This window comes from Osmerus mordax, chromosome 10 (genome assembly GCF_038355195.1).
Source record: "Osmerus mordax isolate fOsmMor3 chromosome 10, fOsmMor3.pri, whole genome shotgun sequence".
Classification (NCBI taxonomy): Eukaryota; Metazoa; Chordata; class Actinopteri; order Osmeriformes; family Osmeridae; genus Osmerus; species Osmerus mordax.
This window is the reverse complement of record NC_090059.1, coordinates 10,311,447-10,329,201: the sequence shown is the minus strand read 5'-3', so window position 1 is coordinate 10,329,201 and position 17,755 is coordinate 10,311,447. Positions and strand designations below refer to the sequence as shown.

Here is a 17,755-nt window from a genome sequence, read left to right as displayed (position 1 = left end):
GTCACTTTACATATTTTATCTTTCCTCATAGTGTTGCTATCTTTTGCTGTTGTCTTTTTTCAGCTTTATTTCTTTAATAGCACAGTTTGGAAGAGACAAGAAAACAGAGAGAGAGAGGGAAGGACACGCAGTAAAAGCCTGAGCCGGATTAGAACCCAGACCCTTGCATTAGGCATTAGCATGAATGGTACTGCTCTTACCCTGTAAACCCCCATGGCACCCTATTATTGCTTTATTTCTATTGTTGCAACCCAAAAACACAATCCATACTGTACAGGTTTTTAAGCACATAACAGTTTGGTAGCAACAGGCAGGGTCACAAGGAACTATCATTCAACCTCAGGGTCAAGTCACTGTTCCCATTGAAACATGCAACTGTTTTCAATAGTCACTGGAGACTGAGAACTGGTTCAAAAACAACAACAGTCTAGAAAATGGGTGTTATACTGTCCCATGCAACTTGGGAACTTTTTTGTAAGAAGTGCCTTGATTGTTGTCTGATCTGAAATAACACTGATGTTAAAGATAATGACAGATTACCGTACACCGCTGTCACAGAGCAAGTCATTTAATAAGTTTACCAACAGAAGGACAAAACAGGATCTAAGTTCTAGTCTTCAGAAGCAGAATCAGGTCTGTTGTTTGTGTGCCCTGTGTGTATATGCGTGTTGTCTGTGTGTGTGTGGATGAGAGAGAAAGTCCAGAAGGCTCAGAGGTCAGTCCTGAAGGAGTTTGCGTTTGATGGTTGAGCTTTCGGAGGTCAGGTAGACAAACAGAGCGCCGGCGGCTGTCCTCGCCCTCAGCTCGTGCGTGTCGTAGTCATGAGCCCACTCTACGCTTCCCCAATGCTGGATCTGAAGATGAAGCAAGACAACAAAGAAGATATGGAGTCAAGGAGAAAACCCCCACCAAGATGCGTGAGTGAAACAGAACCTACCCAAGACAGAGGAGCACTGTAGATGATGCAAAGGAACCAGATGTTGTGATATCTGGATTTACTCTGCTCATGAGTTAGTAACGGTAGAAATCTTCTACATTAAGGTAAGCACCTAGTCATTTCTGAGTGTGACATGCAGTGGTGGATAGGATGGCCAGTTCAGAGCTCCTGAGATGAGGTCATACCTGGTACTCTTCCTCTAGCCGTGACAGCAGCACAGCCTGTTCCACTGTCAGGTGTCTGTCAATCAGTCCTAAGGCGAGGACCACAGACTTCAACTGGGTGATCACAAACTCCAGCCCTATAGTCAGGACACACAATGTCATTATTAATCAAGAAAAATCATGATGTAATATCAAAATGTATACTGGCCTATTGTTACATGCTTTATACCAGTAGAAACATGAGTACTCTTACCTGTCATGGACCAGAAGTTATAGGAGCGTAGGTGCTGATGGAAGGTAGCTTTGGTGGCCTCTGGGATGTCTGGCCCCAGTATGCTGGAGGAAGAGCCAATAACAACGTTGTATCTGCACAGAGAGAGAAAACAAGGTTTATTATAGTCAGACATACTGTTTTGCTGGGAGAAGAAAAAGTGTAGAAGATGCAATCTCATCTTGACCGATGAGACAAAGATACAGAGCTGTAAAGTCAAACAAACCTGTCTTCAGTCCGGTTCAACACAGGGTCCCACTCATTCTTCTGCAGCTCCACAAGACCTGGGGGTTCATCTACTCTGAAACTGCAGGGAGGACCCACAGTCATCACCATCATCCCCATGAACACCAGTATCACAATCATGTAACAGGGTATAAACTCTGAGCTTCCAATTACTCCATTGCTATAACCTAATCATCAATAATAAAAACCATTACCATTGCTAATTGAGAGAGCGGACTGGAGACTTTCCTTTTGACCAGGTGATATCAATTGTATCAGCCCACATACCAGATAGTGTCTGTTTCCAGAAACTTGAGGGCAGCGGTGATCATCTGTTCCTTGTCACGCTGTGTGGGGTTATCTATAGCTGTGTTGCAGAGAGTGGTCTACCAGGAGGAAGATGAAAAACAACATTAACCGTATATTTACTTGAAGTACCAAACACATTCTCTTTAGGCCACGGGCTGTACCATGTGCATGGTGTAGAATTTGAGTGTGTCCCTCTGAACATCCCACTCTGTTGCCACAGCAATGGCAAGGGCTTCGTTTGGGACAGCGAACAGCTTCCCTCCAGGTGTTTTCAGTTTCCGTTTGTCCAGGTTGATCTCAAACAAACCACCTGGACAGAAATGTAAGGACATGGAACATTCAACATAATTTAATAACATTCTAAGAATATATCATTCAACCTTCAAATTATTTTCAATAAGTCCATGTTCTTACCCTCTCCTTGCGATATGCTGACATCTTCATAGAATTTATTTCTTTCTGGTTAAAAGAAATACAGAAACACCAACACAATAATGCGTGCCGCATTCATGTACATCGCTGTTTGAATGAGTTGTGTAACCATTCACTGGTCCACAAAATAAACTTGTAGTTAGCTATGAGTGTATTAGTATTTTAGCTACTTGATTGGTATACAATTAAAAAACAGTCAGCAGTGGGCAAATGCATGAGATACACTAATATTAAAAAGTCTTCTTACCTGTTATAGCAGAGGAGTATGCTTTACAATCCACTGAAAAACCAGGGAGAATAGCTTCACATGCTTTAGGGTAAACAGTGCGGGAAGACAGGGCACATCCCAGTCGACTCTGTAATCTCACAAGATTCTTCAACATATTTGCATGGACTACCTGTTTATCATACGTAGAATACAATCATTAAAACCTTGCATCCCTTCCTTCACAGTTTCCAAACACAGCCATGCGTGTGACCTTCCGACAGAAGGAATAGTTTGTTTAATCCAAAGAGCAGAGGGAAATGTAGTCTGGAAATTATGTTGCAATACCCGCAGTGAACCCACGTTGACACAGAAAAAAACTACATTCACAAATCTCCCAAGAAACATTTTTGATAGATAGGCCAATGAGCAGATCGTTTTTAAACCTGTGAAATCTCCCAGCGAATGGGAGAGGTGAATGCTGCTGCCTAATGTCGCCGCGTCGAAGTCCAGTTACTTTTCGGGGCGCTTGATGAAAACTGTGTTTGCTGATTTCAAGGGAATTGAATGTAGGTGAGCCGCCTCATCCGTGCTCTCCGTGATTCCCTTTCCAACTCTTATCGCACGGACGGCCACTGACTGCGGTCGGTGACAGCCCCGCGATACGACAGCCATGCCTGTCCCCGCCAGATACCTCAGCAACATCCCCATGGCCTTTGCGTCCTCGGCCTCGCTTATTCCCCCTCCCCCGATCAACACCCACCAGCCCGGCGTCGTTACTTCTCTTCTTTACAGCGGCTCCAAGTTCCGAGGGCACCAGAAGAGCAAGGGGAACTCGTATGACGTGGAGGTGGTTTTGCAGGTGATTTTCAGGGGTTGTCATGTTAGCTAGCTATTTTATTTGGCCGTCAATCGACAAGGCATTTGCTGACCTGTCAAACAGCCCCACTGTCTGATTGACAGCTCATATGTCCTCGCTGGAAAATCACTGACAGCTGGCAGGTACATAGCTTTTGGACGATATCGTCACCTTTGTAGCTACAATATTGTCTCAAGTAGTTAAAGCTATTCATTTTTGCTTCATCTTGCATATGCTGGTTCAAGAACACGAACGATTGATAGCTGTCGTAGTAGCTATCTGTCTGCAAGTCGTCTGTCTTGGCTGTAGCTATGTGTACCATTTGGCTAATTTGGGTGTTCATTGTGTGGTACATCATTCTAATAAAGACTACCATCTGGTCAAATGTATTGACTGATGGTAATGAAACGTTATAAACAGGATTGACTAATAATAATGAAGCATTATACAGATTATTGACTGATTGTAATGAAAGATCAGGATTACATTTGGTCATACATTTTTTCTTATATGAAGACTCACATACAGTTGTCTGTGATGTTTCCTGTCAGCATGTTACTATGGAGGATTCCTACTTGTGTGGGTACCTGAAGATCAAAGGACTTACAGAGGTAAGACAACAGGCTCCACTGTAGGACATGGAAATGCAATAGTTCCAATTCGTCTGACAATTCTTCTGAGCGCTTTATAAATGTGCTACGTCCTCCCACCTGTAGGAGTACCCTACACTAACAACGTTCTTCGCTGGTGAGATCATCAGCAGGAAGCGCCCGTTCCTGACCAGGAAGTGGGATGCAGATGAAGATGTGGATCGTAAGCACTGGGTAAGAGGGAGGGGCCCGTAAAAACTCTAAACCCCAAACAACAATTGGCACTGTCTCCTGGCCTGTTTTCCATGATGATTTTACTGGGTGTTCCGCCCCTCAAACCTGGTCCTCCAATGTGTGGCGCAAAGGAGTCGAGGGTCAGGTATCAATGCTGTGCTCCCTCCTGAAGTCAGTTATTATTTTACACAACAGGGCAAGTTCCAGGCCTTTTACCAGTATGCTAAGACCTTCAACTCTGATGACTTTGACTACGAAGAGCTAAAGAACTCAGACTACATCTTCATGAGGTGGAAGGTACAGTACACTTGACATGGGTTGTATCAAGCTACACGTATCCCTGGTCAGCACTATTGTCCTATGGTCCATTGGGTAACTGTGTGGTGATTGCTTCCTGCAGGAACAGTTCCTGGTTCCAGACCACACCATCAAGGACATCAGCGGAGCTTCCTTCGCTGGCTTCTACTACATCTGCTTCCAGAAGTCCACCGCCACCATTGAGGGCTACTACTACCACCGCAGCTCTGAATGGTACTAGGATGACTTCTTCAGTAATACTTTTAGTCCAGGAGGTAACACTGTGTAGATTCTTAAGTGTCCCTTAAGTCCTGACAAGGTGCTTGTTGTAAGCATTGGTTAATGGGTAGCAAGGCCCTCATGAGATGCTGTGTATTCTGAAAAAGTAATCATGGGGGCTTACTGTGTTTCTTTTCCCTTTTAATATAATTTTACGTGTCACTCCATCGAGGTTAGTTTGTGTCCCAATTATTCTCTGTCCCATGATTGGCAGCAATATGTTTCCATCTCACTTGAAATAAGAGTACAAGCACAAATACACACTCTTCCTCTGCCCTCTTCCACCTTCTAAACACACTCTCCGTTTTACTGGAACCCCCTCCCCCCCACCCTGCCTTCCCAGGTACCAGTCTCTGAACCTGACCCATGTTCCAGAACACAGCGCAGCCATCTACGAGTTCCGGTGACCCCGGCAACCAGGCTCTGTTGGCGCACAAAGACTATGAGGCAGAGCAGAGACCTGCAGATGCTGCTGGAAGGAGGCAGAGGAGGAGGGCTTGAGGGAGGATGGTGTTAAATGGAAAACTGTGTTTTATGATAAAGATGAGGACGTTCCTGTCAAGGGTTGACCTAGAATGAGGGAGAAGGGAGGGGGAGGGGGGGGAGAGAGAATGGAAGGACGCATGGTAGCTTTTATTGGCTGTAGGATCACTGACTGAATGATTGAAGGAGGAAAGGAGCACCGATTGGCTCTCTGACTGGAGAGACAGCCCTCAAGGACATCTGCATCGGATCACCTCTTCACTTAATCTGTTTGTTTTTTTAACATATTGGTTTTAATGGTCCTTTTTATCCTCCGGCTCTCTGCTGCTGCTTGCTGTGCTGGGACACTTTCCAGAGGTGAGATTAGGGTCAGGGCATCTAGCCTGGGGGGGCGGCGGGCGTAATCTCGCTTGACTCGGCTAAAATATGACAATGATTCCTTGACGGAGTCTGCTCTAGAAGGATGGCTGGATGAAGGGATGGATGAAGGGATGGATGAAGGGATGCATGAAGGGATGCATGAAGGACGGACAGGTGGGGTCTGTCTCTGCCACAGCCGAAGCGACAAAACAGATGCATTGTGGGATGAGTGAAGAAGCTGAGCTGAGGACTGTGCTGGGGTTCTGTGTACAGGAGCTGGCTGGAGGTGGCTGGACAGCAAGTGTTTGTGTTGCTATGCTAGGTCTGATCTGAACAGTATTTACCTCTTTTAGATAGACAGGAACCTCCTCAGAGCTTCACCAAGTCATGGGGGTCTTTGCTCAATGGTAGTCTGGGCGATGTTGATGAGTGGTGGTTGTGGGTATTGTGTTGTTGTGGGTTACGCAGATGAATCATTGGGGTTTCGCAACCAGGGGTAGTTCAGCAAGTTTCGGGTTTCACCATTCACCGGTGGAATAACCGATAAGTGCCACCAACCTGGTGAACCCAATGAGGAAAATCAAGTGTACCCTAGTGTTACTATCCCCTACCCATCTCTGCATCTGACACAGACAATACATAGAACAATATACTTATAGATAGATATATCCTTTGGGTCCGTTTTAGATGTTTTTCATCCCTTGTCATCTCCAACTATGCAACATTATCAACATGGCACTCCGCAACTATCAACCTCAACTTTCCAGAGAAACAAATCTATTCTATCATCATCATAGTATTAAATGTCTATCTTTATCACCATTAAAGGAACTATTTTTGTCTAAATGCCTTTGGAATCACACCCTCTCCTCTCCCACCTTTGCCCTTTCAATGTGACGGTGCCATCTTTTTCAAGCTTAAAGAGTTGTATTATGACCAGAGAGTGTGATGCTGGATTTGTGAGGAGTGGAGTAAATCATATCAGAACAATAATGACTCTGTGTTTGTCCGTAACCCAAGGATACGTGCTGACGATACATACACCTGTCTTCATTCCCTCACCAACAATAGTCATGAAGGTTTATCAGTGAGTTTACTCAAAGGCAGTTCATGAACACAACTGTACCCATAGCCTGGTGTAGGTTCTGGACATGCTGAACAGAAGTGTTGATTTGGTGCCTCACCCATTCTGTTCACTGATGAGCACCCTCTGGTGGTTACAATGGTACATTTCACTGTAAATACCTGCCAAAAACCTTAAAACCAGAAATTGAGTAAACTTGCAATTTCCATCTCCATAACACTGAAGAAAACCTGCTAATGTACTTGATTTGAGCCTTTTTAATCCTGTCAAGTAACGTTAATTTAAATCCAGACTTTAAAGCCAGACATGCAATTTGCTTCAACAGAACACAGTGATTCCCATTTTACAAATAAGTAATAGTAATAAATAATAACAAATAATTCATGTTGTTATTGTGTAAAAACAATACAGTTGTTTCATAATTTAAAAAATTATGAAATGAATAATACTGATTTGGGTTCCCTTCCATATATGGATGTAAGGGATCTCTTATATTCATGATTCTGTGGAAACTCCACTTTTAGATGTTTGCCCTTAGGTGAAGACATACCTGTCCTTGTTCCTCATTGTCACTTGATGATGGATACACCTGTGAAATCGCCCACCTGAAATGTGACCAACAATGGATTATGGATCTGCATTCCTGGACCTAGTCTAAAGCGTTAAAGTAGCTGAAGCCTACCTTCAGAAAAACCAGGATTTCCTAATCTCTTCTCCTGGAATACATCCTACATAATGTAGGAGTACAAATGTTTGTAATGTTTCAGACTCATTCTATCATACCTTCTAACCTACTTAGATGTCTACTTATTATAAATTGTACATTTTCCATTGGTCAGTGGTGCATGTGTTGGTTTTAGGGTCAGGTTGTCCCAGGTTTACAATTGAGAGAGTTAGAGAGAGACAGGTCTGTGGACCAGGGATCAGGTAATAGGTGTCCAGGCAAGCACAGGATATACTCCCTGTAAATGAAACCAGGTATATGATGCGTTCTGTCCATGAGAAAACATTTCATTTTACAAATTCTTTTTTGACAGTGTCTTTCCACAAGAGGCACTTTTTTCTTCTCTCTGTTTCCAAGCCTTGTACCTGGCAGTTTACCTGGCATAATGTCTTTTTGACATTTAGTGTATCATGTTTCTGCAACCTGGCAGTGTCTGGTGTTAAGAGCAGTCATAGGTACCTGACACTGCCCGGAAATAGAGGAAGTGTGCAGGAATGTTGAAGGTTAAGTAAAATACATTTTTTACTGGCCTTTTTGTGCGTGAGCGAGACAGAAACACGGCATCACTCATTTTTAACATTCCTTTTATATTAAATATTGACTTACATGTGACATGTGCTACTTTCCCCATTTAGACGCTGGTTTGTCTTTGGTAACATACTTGGAAATTACATTTAATGAGGAGGAATTGTATACTACAGTGGGTCAGGGGCGTCATTAGACCCTTTTTACTGGGGCACGTGCCCCAGTGTAAATCTGCTGTGCCCCAGTAAAATCAAAAGTTTGAGTTTTAACAATTTACTTCATTAGTCAGTGCATTAATTTAGATTGATAATCCCGGAAAAAATTAACACTGTATCCCAATCAATGCTTGTAAAAGTGTTTAACCAAAAACACAAACCTATATGCATGCAGAATTCCATGTCAGCACGCTCTTCTGAGCTTGCCAAATAGGCAAGAATCGCTTGCGTCAGGGGCGGGGGCGGGGTTGCCGGGATAAACAGGACGAACAGAATCCTTTGACCGCCATTGCTGTAAGTTTTCACAATTCATATTTCAGCTAAACAGTACATGTAAATCAGCATCTGAATTAAAATGTGACGAGAAATGGGCAGTGTAGTTGCTGAAAATGTGCGTATTTTATTGATGAAACGGCTAATTTGTAAATTTGCTCCGACTTCTCGATAACCTAGGTAAATAAACACTCCACGACGATTTACAAAAAAACGTTGCGCCACCTACTCTTCTGGCGGTGAATTGTTTTCAGCACCCACAGCCTACGGAGAACCATAAACGCAGTCTATCCGTCCGTATCCGTGCGCCCGCCCATCCGTAAACGGAGACGCAGAAGCATATTGCGGACTCAAATACTGACCAATCACAGCCAAGGGGGTCTCCGTAGCTCTCCGTCGCTCTCCGAAATTACGACGGATAGTTCAAAAATTCAGGAGGTGCACGTCAAGCTCTCCGGGGCTCTCCGAGGGCTGACGAAGAGCTCGTAGAGGGCGTTCCACGGAGACGAGGGCGTTCCCATGTGTCCGTTTTTCGAAAAACGCAGAAGCATATATCGGCCTTAAGAAAACATTACAAAACTAAAGATGGTTTCTAAATGAGAGGCCTACCGTTCATCTTATTTTGACTAAAACATAAAAACAATATTACATGAAGCTCAAAAAAACAGCATTTGCGCTCAAATGAATGCGGAAAAAACGTGCGCGCTCGCATTAGCTATTGATGCCCTTGCCAAAGCTGATATCAAACTTGCGCCCCTGAACTGTTGTATAGTGGGTTAAACAAGGGGAGTTTCTATAGCCTATAGTGCATTGTGCGCAGCAAGCTTGAAAGAAAAAAAGGATATGAATTAGGGGCCGGTGCCCCAGTAGAGTTTTATGTCTAACAACGCCTCTGCAGTGGGTGATCTGAAAGGTAGTCTAAGGAGCTTTATACATTAGGACCGTAAACTGTGTGTTGCATCATGGGTAAATATGGACAGGAACAATGACCCTGGCATAGGAGCTGCTGTGCAGAAGACAGGCAGACAGAAGACAGTACAGTACGCAAAAGAGAGAAGTTTTCTATTCAAATATACTGGTAACTGGATCTTAAACATTGTTAACAGACTGCCTGGCCCTTTTACAGATGGTGTGCTAGCAATTTATGAAGGATCAGCACAAGTAAAACTTTAAGTTCAGAGCATACAGGGGATATTTGTCAGCAGGTGAGGCTCTGTGGTAATGTAGAATACCACTACCAAGATGTACCTAGAATGAGTTCATTATGCAGTAGCTCTGCTGAAGAGCTCCTTGTCTGAATGAACGGTAACATACGTGTACAATAATACAATATCAATATACAGAAGGTGGAGATTATTCCATAACAGTTCCCTGATCAGATAATTAGACAGTAGAAACAGTATGGTGATAGTGAGCAGTAAAATCACCAGCAAGACAATAAACTGCAAACAAACAAGCTTCCAAGGTGTGGCTGTCAATCAAACCATGTCCTAGTCACATACACACCCTGCTTCTGCCAAACTTCCACAATGCCCATGCTGAGGGTTTCCAGGTTGGAGGAACCTTATCTGAATCTTGGCATGCAATGCTGAAATGTTTTCTCTTACCACAAAAACAATCGGTTGGATTGTTGCTTGTTCCCTGAGAGTATAGATAGGTTAGTGTTATGGAACTAACTGAGATTAAAGCACTTCAAATGATCAAACCTTCCAAAAACATCTCGACCAGGCCTGGATTGGTAATCTGGCATACCGGGCAAATGCCTGGTGGGCGACACACTTGGGGCCGATATGATATGATATGTAATATATATATAAATCTTTATATATATTTTTTTATAAACTTAAAATTGGCCAAAGACCGGCCCATAAAGCAGGGACAGCGGCCCATTGGTTCATTTTCCATACTGACACTGGGCTGGCCCAATGACATCTCTTAACTCTTTTGGTGTACTGTTGGGTGGTGGTGGGCCGGTCTGAGCAAAAATGCCAGGGCCGTTTTTTTGTCCCAGTCCAGCCCTGATCTCGACTGACTGAGTGCATTTAAATCAACACTGAAATCTTCTAGAAAGTAGGCCCTCACAGTTTTGAAACAGGTATGAGCCTTACAGTAAACGGACCCATGAGCTTTGTTTAAGTCAACACAATGTGAGGCAACTCTTGTTCCCGGACTGAAGAATAAAGCAGAACGCCAATCCTAATCTTTGATTGATCACTTGTCCAATGCCTGGTCAACAATCCTTTCCGCCGTAGCTCCTCCTCCTGCCCCTCCTCCTCCCCTGAGTTATGAGCTGTTTAGTATCTTTTCCTTCCCAGAAGCTAAACACAATGCAACGCGTATTCCCTTCAGCCTCCCAGAAACCACTTGGAAGTATGGGGAGATGAATTGCCAACCATAAAGCACAGTGACAGATATCATTGTGATTAAGTCACATTCATTCCAGACAAATAAAACCAAACAAAACTAATAAAAACGACAGTCTGCTCAGTTTTATGGGTTTTCAAGTTGAATATTTTGATTTAGTCTACTAACTTCTTAAATGTAATATTAATTCTCTTTAGAGATGGGAGTTTTACATTTCACTTTTCCAATGAACACTCAAATTGTATTCAGGAACAGTCCACCAGGACTGGGATGCTATTTCTTATATTTTTTCTTTGTTTACCCAATCATGTTGTGTCAAAGCACCAAAATAATCTGAGGTGTTGCCACACTCCACTTCAGGGGAATTTCCGGACCTTAGCAAGAAGAAACATACCGGTTATAGCTTTTATCTTTTAGCTTTATCTATCTTATATTTTTACATCTATCAGAGTTTTACAGTAAATGGGCATGTTCAGCTACAACCAGGTTTGGCTGGACCATTCCGTGTTGACCCCTGATTGGCTCATTGCTTTCATTTGAATTCTAATGTTGGATCTCACGCTTATTAATTCACAAGTTAAGGATCTTAGGTTTGGAAGATGAGGTTGTTAATCACAAAGGTTAGGTTTTCTGTCCTCTGCCAACTCTAGTTGTCAATCTCTCCTCATGGCTGGTGTTACAAGATATTCTAAACATAGCATGTATGCATGTATAATTAAAGATTGCATGTTGGCATCCAACATGAATGTTTTTTCAACATTTTTGAGACATCTCATTGGAAAGACATTGATCAAATGTAAATGCAGATTTAACAAAATAGTTCTGTTGCCCATGGACATAAAAGGGGTGCGAATTAATTGCAAACAAGTACCTCCATTACCAATACCGTAACGTCTGATACAATACAGTGAGCAGATCTAATCTAATTTGTAGGAATAGACACAGGGCCTATTCATAGATGGGGTTTCCTGTAAGGAACTAAAGCAATGACTCAGTGGGATTAATGTTTAAACATCATTGTGGGCAATGACATGTATGGATGCTTCACCCTTTCTGCCTCTTGAAAAGCATACCTGTTTGGTTGATCTAGTCCCTGAGTTGGCTTCAGATCTTTGTTTTGTAGAGGTGCCATCAAAAAGGCATCCTAGCTTTGTAGTTTCTGTTTGTCTAAATCAAATTCTGGATTTATCTGCTCAAGTTTTATGGTTTTGTAGTGGAATGACAGGCGGTTCTGATGGAAAATGTCATTTGAATGTGCGTGTGTGTGTACACACCTGCACCAAACAGGCTTTGTCCTCACAACCCAATCAAATGAGGCCCATATCGAGTTTAGTCCACGTGCCGATGTACACCCACAGCCCTGACAGGCCCGGGCAGTCCTGACCTTTACTGAAGAGAGTGTATGTGTTTGTGAAGAAGTCCTGGCAACCCTTCAGACAAACCTACTGTGCCCCCCCCCCCCCCCCACACACACACACACACACACCCCTGAGATCCACGTGTGGGATAACCCCTTACTTTGAAGAGACACCTGCGCCCCCACCCGCACTCCATGGTCTGCATGGGTCGAAGAAATTACAGGTAGATGACACGTGCGAAGGGACTGCACGTGACTGTAGGCAGCTATTTCTGAGGGGAGGTTCAGGGGAGCAGAGGCAAGGCAACAGGAGAATTGAACACGTGGCCAGTCATGGCAGGGCTCAACAAGAATCCAGGTGATATTATAGTTTAATATTCTTTGATGAATAATCATTTTTGTTTAAATATTTGTTATTGAATAGTCTTTGACCCCCCCCCCCACCCAGGAATCATACTTTTGTGTCACCGCCCTAGTCCAGTAAGCCTACTAGTATTGAAACCTAAGCAGGGAAGAATACAACATTCCTGTTGCAGCTCATTTCATTCTTGCCTGTCATGCGTGTCGTGCCAAATAGTTGAGGACACGTTTATAAAAATCGGATCCAAGTTGCCAGACATTTGCAAACAATTGCATTCCGGCACGTGCATTCAGACTCCGAAACCCCGCCTACTCCTAGACTGTATTTAGAGTCCACTGTCGCACTGGGAATCAGAACGAGACGTAGCGGCTAGGCAAGCACTTTAATTTGGAAGAAAGCCAAGAAGTACTCCAAGTGAAAAGATGGGTGAACAACGGAACGCAATTAGTGCTCGAATTATTGGAGTAATGCAAAGAGACGAATCCACCGTAAAGGTAAACTTCACTACTTAAAAAAAATACAAATGTATTCAATTTTGTATTTGAGTAACCTTTTATGATCTATCAATGTGATAACTTAAAACGTTTTTTGTCAACAGATGTTCATGATATCCATGTTGTGGTCGGATCAGAGTGAAGGGATTATTTACAGATCTTTCCACGATTTTAAGAAATTAAATGTAAGTTTTTTTTGAATAAAGAGTATCATCGTGGTTGTGATAAGATGTCTGTAGTGTGTTAAGGATTTTTTAAATAATGCAATAGTAAAAATAAATATTTCTGTTTTAACAGAAACAATTGAAGAAAAGGTTCTTTGTTGAGAATCCTTTCCGGAAGCAGAACCGAGTCATTCCTAAATTCAGAGGTAAAGTTTCTACCTGCTGTTTATAACAGAATACATACAGTATGTTGATCATGTAGAAATACTCTCCAGTATCCAGTCTGCTTGGGTTTCCACATCTCCGTTTCACCCTGTTCCTGCTCTGCTTCTTCCCAGACCGAATCATAAAGACCAGCTTCAAGAAGAAGAGTGGTCCGGGGAAGGCCATGCGCCGCATGAGGTCCCTGGAGTCCTACTGCACCCAACTGCTCAACTGTGACTCCTCTGTGACACAGAGTTCAGAGGTCATCCAGTTCTTCATTCCAAAAGATCATGACCTGCAGCCCGACTTTGCCAAAAACAGGTACGCTACACTAACGCCTGAAAGTGTTTGTAAAATGGATAGTTTAAATGACAATGTCTAGCAAAGAACAGGGATTGAAGTATGACACATGAAAAGGTATTTTTACCCTCTGTGACCATGTTTAATAACGAGGGTTTGTTCTCGTGAGAGTTCGTTGTGTATCCTGCAGCCTGTGCTAGTATCTCGTGAAAGTACCACCCAGATGTGGTTGAGGGGAAGTAAGATAACACTGCACGCCTTTCCTCCACCAGCACTATGATCCTGCCTTCGGAGGACCTGACGAGGGCTGGGGGGCTGGGAGAAGGCCACAGCCAAAGTCAGCGTCTGAGCATGGGCAACGTGACACATCCATTTGTGACGCGGATGTACCGTTGTGTGGCGCCGTACGAGACCAAAGACACCATGAACCGGGCCTTTCCAGTAGCCCTGGGAGAGAGGCTCGACGTGCAGATAAAAGACCCCGCAGGTAACGGCTTCAAAACACTTCTATCATGCAGAGGGATCTTTCTCCGTTTAAATATTCATGGTCCATGTGTTACTTGTTTTTTGGGGACAATTATGTTTAAATCTTTTTCTTTCTGTCTCTCTGTCTCTCTCTATTTCTCTTCCTCTTTCTCGTTGGGTCTAGGCTGGTGGCTGGTTGAGAATGAGGATAAGCAGCTGGCCTGGTTTCCAGCCCCTTACCTGGAGTTGTGTGATGAAGAGGAGGAGGAAGATGAGGAGGATGGAATTCCCCTTGGAGGTAAAGTTGATGATCTATTTCAATTACATATTGACAGCGTCATCTAGAATTCTCTGATTTCAGCTGATGGTGATCTGCATTCAGTGTCTATTAGACCAGTCATTACAGCAGTTCTTCCACCTTGTTACCACTAGAGATCAGTGTTAGTTCAGCAGGAAATACTCCCCTCATGCCAAAACGTTTGACCACTTCTACAATCATTTTCTGAGAAGTTTCTCATGGGGACATAATCAATGTTTCTGGAATGGAGGACTGTGTGAGTAGGTGTTGGTTATTCAACCTTAACCCCTTGACTGTTCTTGCAGACATGCTGTTCTGTGCAGTGAGGACATATTCTACGAAGCAACATGACGAGATCTCCGTTCCTATTGGCTCTGTGGTGGAGGTCCTGAGGCAGTCGGACGATGGCTGGTGGCTCTCCAGGTACGCTGAGCAGTCTGAGCCATGACATCTCTCCAGTCTCTCTCAGCGTTAACAGAACAGGCCCACCTCTTAGAGAGTATTTCCTCTGAGTAGAGTTAGCGGAATGACAGAGCATGTGAATAGGGGGCGGTGATCGAGAGTCGTTGCAGCCGACACGTTTCAATATGCCGCAAATGTATATTTGTTGTTTCACATTCTCAGTGTCATCGAGGTTATGACAGGCAGGAGAAACTGTCCGCTTGGCATGGCACCAAGAATAACCCAGGGTGTTAAAATAACATGTTAAACAGGCATTATGCTCTGGATAAGAGCGTCTGCTAAATGACTAAATGTAAATGTAACAACAGCTGACAAGGGAGAGGCCGTGTATGATATCTGTTTGAGATTTCGTCCTGATGACGTCTCAAATGTCACGTCTGAACGTGTTGTGACAAGTGATGAGCGGGTGTGGAGACTGAAAGGAAATAGCTTTAGGCCTGTCATGTCAGGAGGTCCTTGTAGGTTTCAAGGAAATACAATTTCATATAAAAATATATCTTGTGTTTTCATCCATGGTGATCCTATCTCCCACAGATACAATGGCAGAGTCGGCTATGTTCCCTCCATGTACCTGCAGCCCTACCAAAACCCACGCGCCGGCCTGCACTCCTTCCAGAGGAAGCTGCATAGTTCCTCCCTGAACCTGGCAACCCAGTCAGTGACCGGCAAATCTGGCAATCTTAACCCTCCCACCCTGCATGAGAGCAGCCTGAAGAAGCCTTCCCCTGCCCAGCGAACCAAATGGCTCCAGAAGGCGAGGTCTTTGGATGACCTTTCTGACACCCGGCCCGGCTTGGCCCCGGTAGAGAGGGAGGAGTTGGGCTCAGAGAGCCGGAAGAGCAGCCTCGATGCTTCCAGCACAGGGTCTGAATTCAGCTTCTCCTCTGGGAGCTCCTCAGGTAGTGAGTCCTCCACCCCCCCCTTCTCCCCCACTGGAGCCGAGCCCCTGACCCACCCAGATAGCCCCTCATCCTCACCCCCCATGCCTGGGCGGAGCAGCGACGGCCAGGGTAGCACTGACATCAGCCTACCAGGCCTGAGCCTCAGCAGCAGCCCCAGTAAGATGTCTTGCCCCAGGGTGCCCCCCCGGCCCCAGGCCCACGAGATTCTGACCCGCTGTACCACCATGACCCGCAAGGCTGCCCTGGCCTCCAGAGCCAGACTCCTGCCCCAGCCTGGCCTCGTCCTGACCTACTAGAGAGGGAGGAAAGGGGGGGACAGATGGGAGACCAGGTTATAGACAGAGAATGAAAGGGATGGAGATACGGATGGAGAAAGGGTGCTTATGTATTTTAAGCATCACTTGTTGACCACGACTGCCGTCAGACAGATTTTCTATTTAAGTTGCATCTACAACTGTATGTTGAATGGGCCTCGTGCCCTGCACTTTAGCCTGTCTGCACTTTAGTACTGCAATGGGAAGGAGTGAGAGGGTCAATTGTTCAGATAAATCAAGATCGTCGTTCATTTACATTATGTAACATGTTAAGGTGATTTAATGTTACATTCAAAAAGAAAATATGTTTTAATTATGTTTTCATTTTCAGTGGGATACTAATTCAAATGGCCTATGTGCATGAATGAAGTATGTTTATAATACAGAAAAATTATACTTAAAAGATTTACACTGTAGATAAGTTTGATAGGTTTCTTTCACTGAAGTTTGTTATTCCATAGTGGAACATTACTGTAACCATTTATTAATGAAGGGAATATGGCAGTTTACTGTAAATACAGTACACACCCATGTATATGCACCTTTTATAATGTTGAATTAAACCATTTCAAATAACTTTTATATCCATGCTTTATTTTCTTGTTGGTTGTTGTCTAACTGTACTGTAGGGGAACACTTCACTCTTAAAAAATGGCAGGGAATTAAAAACCAGTAAAAAACAATACTAGGTTTCCCTAGTAAAATAATTTTATTTAGGAACACACTCACACACTCACGCACTCACACACACTCACACACTCATACACTCATACACCCACACACTCACCACACTCAGGAATGTCTGGAAAATAATCACGCAAGCAGATGCCGACAATGATGGATTCCAATGAGTGTAGAGGCAGATGCGGCCAAATCACAAATTAAAAGCATGACAACATTTGATGAAGTAAAACACACAGATTAAGAATTAGAGCAGATCAACTGCAATCTTGGCCAGAAGCAGATGTTACAAGAGGGCTGGCCTTCCAATGATGTGAGAGAAACCAGAAACTAATTGTGTTGGTGGACCTTCTTTGTTTAACTGCTACATGTACACAGGCAGGGAAAGTCCTAACATTGACTACACTGAGTGTGAGTGACATGGTACAGTATACCCAGTCCCATTAGCTATCGGTCATGTCAATATGGTTGCTATGTCACCTTAGTCAGTTAAGACATCCATTTTTCATTCATTATTGACCTACCAAGACTAATAGTTGTCCATACAATATGTCTTCTTATTCAACTATTTGCTTTGCAGCATCAAAACCTTGGTCTGGCTGCCAGTTTGCACAAACTTAGTCAGCTGACTGATAGCTGCAAAATAGTGACTTGCCCTACCCACTGGTGGCAACTCCCTAACTGACATCAAACAATGATGCCAGTAGTGTGACAGGATTATTTGGGCAACTATTTCCAAAATGAATCATTCATTGTCAACAAGTCACTTTCATAAAGTCCAGTGTTAAAATTCCAATGGTTAGCAGAATGTTAGCAGAATGACCATTTATCCTGCAAGTGTCCCTTTGTTAGTCACGTTGTTGGCGTTGACTGGGGGTTCTTTGACGCTTGCCGTGTGAAATAAGGGAGATCCCAAGAGGTCC

At 43.8% G+C, this 17,755-nt stretch overlaps 3 protein-coding genes across 3 annotated transcripts; 2 read left to right on the top strand and 1 right to left on the bottom strand.

The window, feature by feature from the left end:
- Nucleotides 1–552: 552 nt before the first annotated feature.
- On the bottom strand, nucleotides 553–2,817 carry atpaf2 (ATP synthase mitochondrial F1 complex assembly factor 2). Its single transcript, XM_067245044.1, has 8 exons — nucleotides 2,586–2,817; nucleotides 2,321–2,365; nucleotides 2,068–2,216; nucleotides 1,886–1,983; nucleotides 1,599–1,679; nucleotides 1,355–1,467; nucleotides 1,123–1,238; nucleotides 553–854 (listed from the first exon to the last, which is right to left on the bottom strand). The coding sequence occupies exons 1-8, from the start codon at nucleotides 2,719–2,721 to the stop codon at nucleotides 717–719; spliced, it is 876 nt and encodes a 291-aa protein (XP_067101145.1). The 5' UTR covers nucleotides 2,722–2,817; the 3' UTR covers nucleotides 553–716.
- Nucleotides 2,818–3,035: 218 nt separating this feature from the next.
- LOC136950079 (glucose-induced degradation protein 4 homolog) lies at nucleotides 3,036–6,629 on the top strand. The gene is made up of 6 exons (XM_067244168.1): nucleotides 3,036–3,405; nucleotides 3,954–4,013; nucleotides 4,119–4,226; nucleotides 4,422–4,523; nucleotides 4,627–4,757; nucleotides 5,146–6,629. The coding sequence occupies exons 1-6, from the start codon at nucleotides 3,217–3,219 to the stop codon at nucleotides 5,207–5,209; spliced, it is 654 nt and encodes a 217-aa protein (XP_067100269.1). The 5' UTR covers nucleotides 3,036–3,216; the 3' UTR covers nucleotides 5,210–6,629.
- A 6,283-nt stretch (nucleotides 6,630–12,912) lies between these two features.
- Nucleotides 12,913–16,733, top strand: noxo1b (NADPH oxidase organizer 1b). The gene is made up of 8 exons (XM_067244166.1): nucleotides 12,913–13,042; nucleotides 13,147–13,227; nucleotides 13,340–13,412; nucleotides 13,545–13,731; nucleotides 13,983–14,197; nucleotides 14,360–14,473; nucleotides 14,779–14,896; nucleotides 15,470–16,733. The coding sequence occupies exons 1-8, from the start codon at nucleotides 12,971–12,973 to the stop codon at nucleotides 16,131–16,133; spliced, it is 1,524 nt and encodes a 507-aa protein (XP_067100267.1). The 5' UTR covers nucleotides 12,913–12,970; the 3' UTR covers nucleotides 16,134–16,733.
- The last annotated feature ends 1,022 nt before the right edge of the window (nucleotides 16,734–17,755 follow it).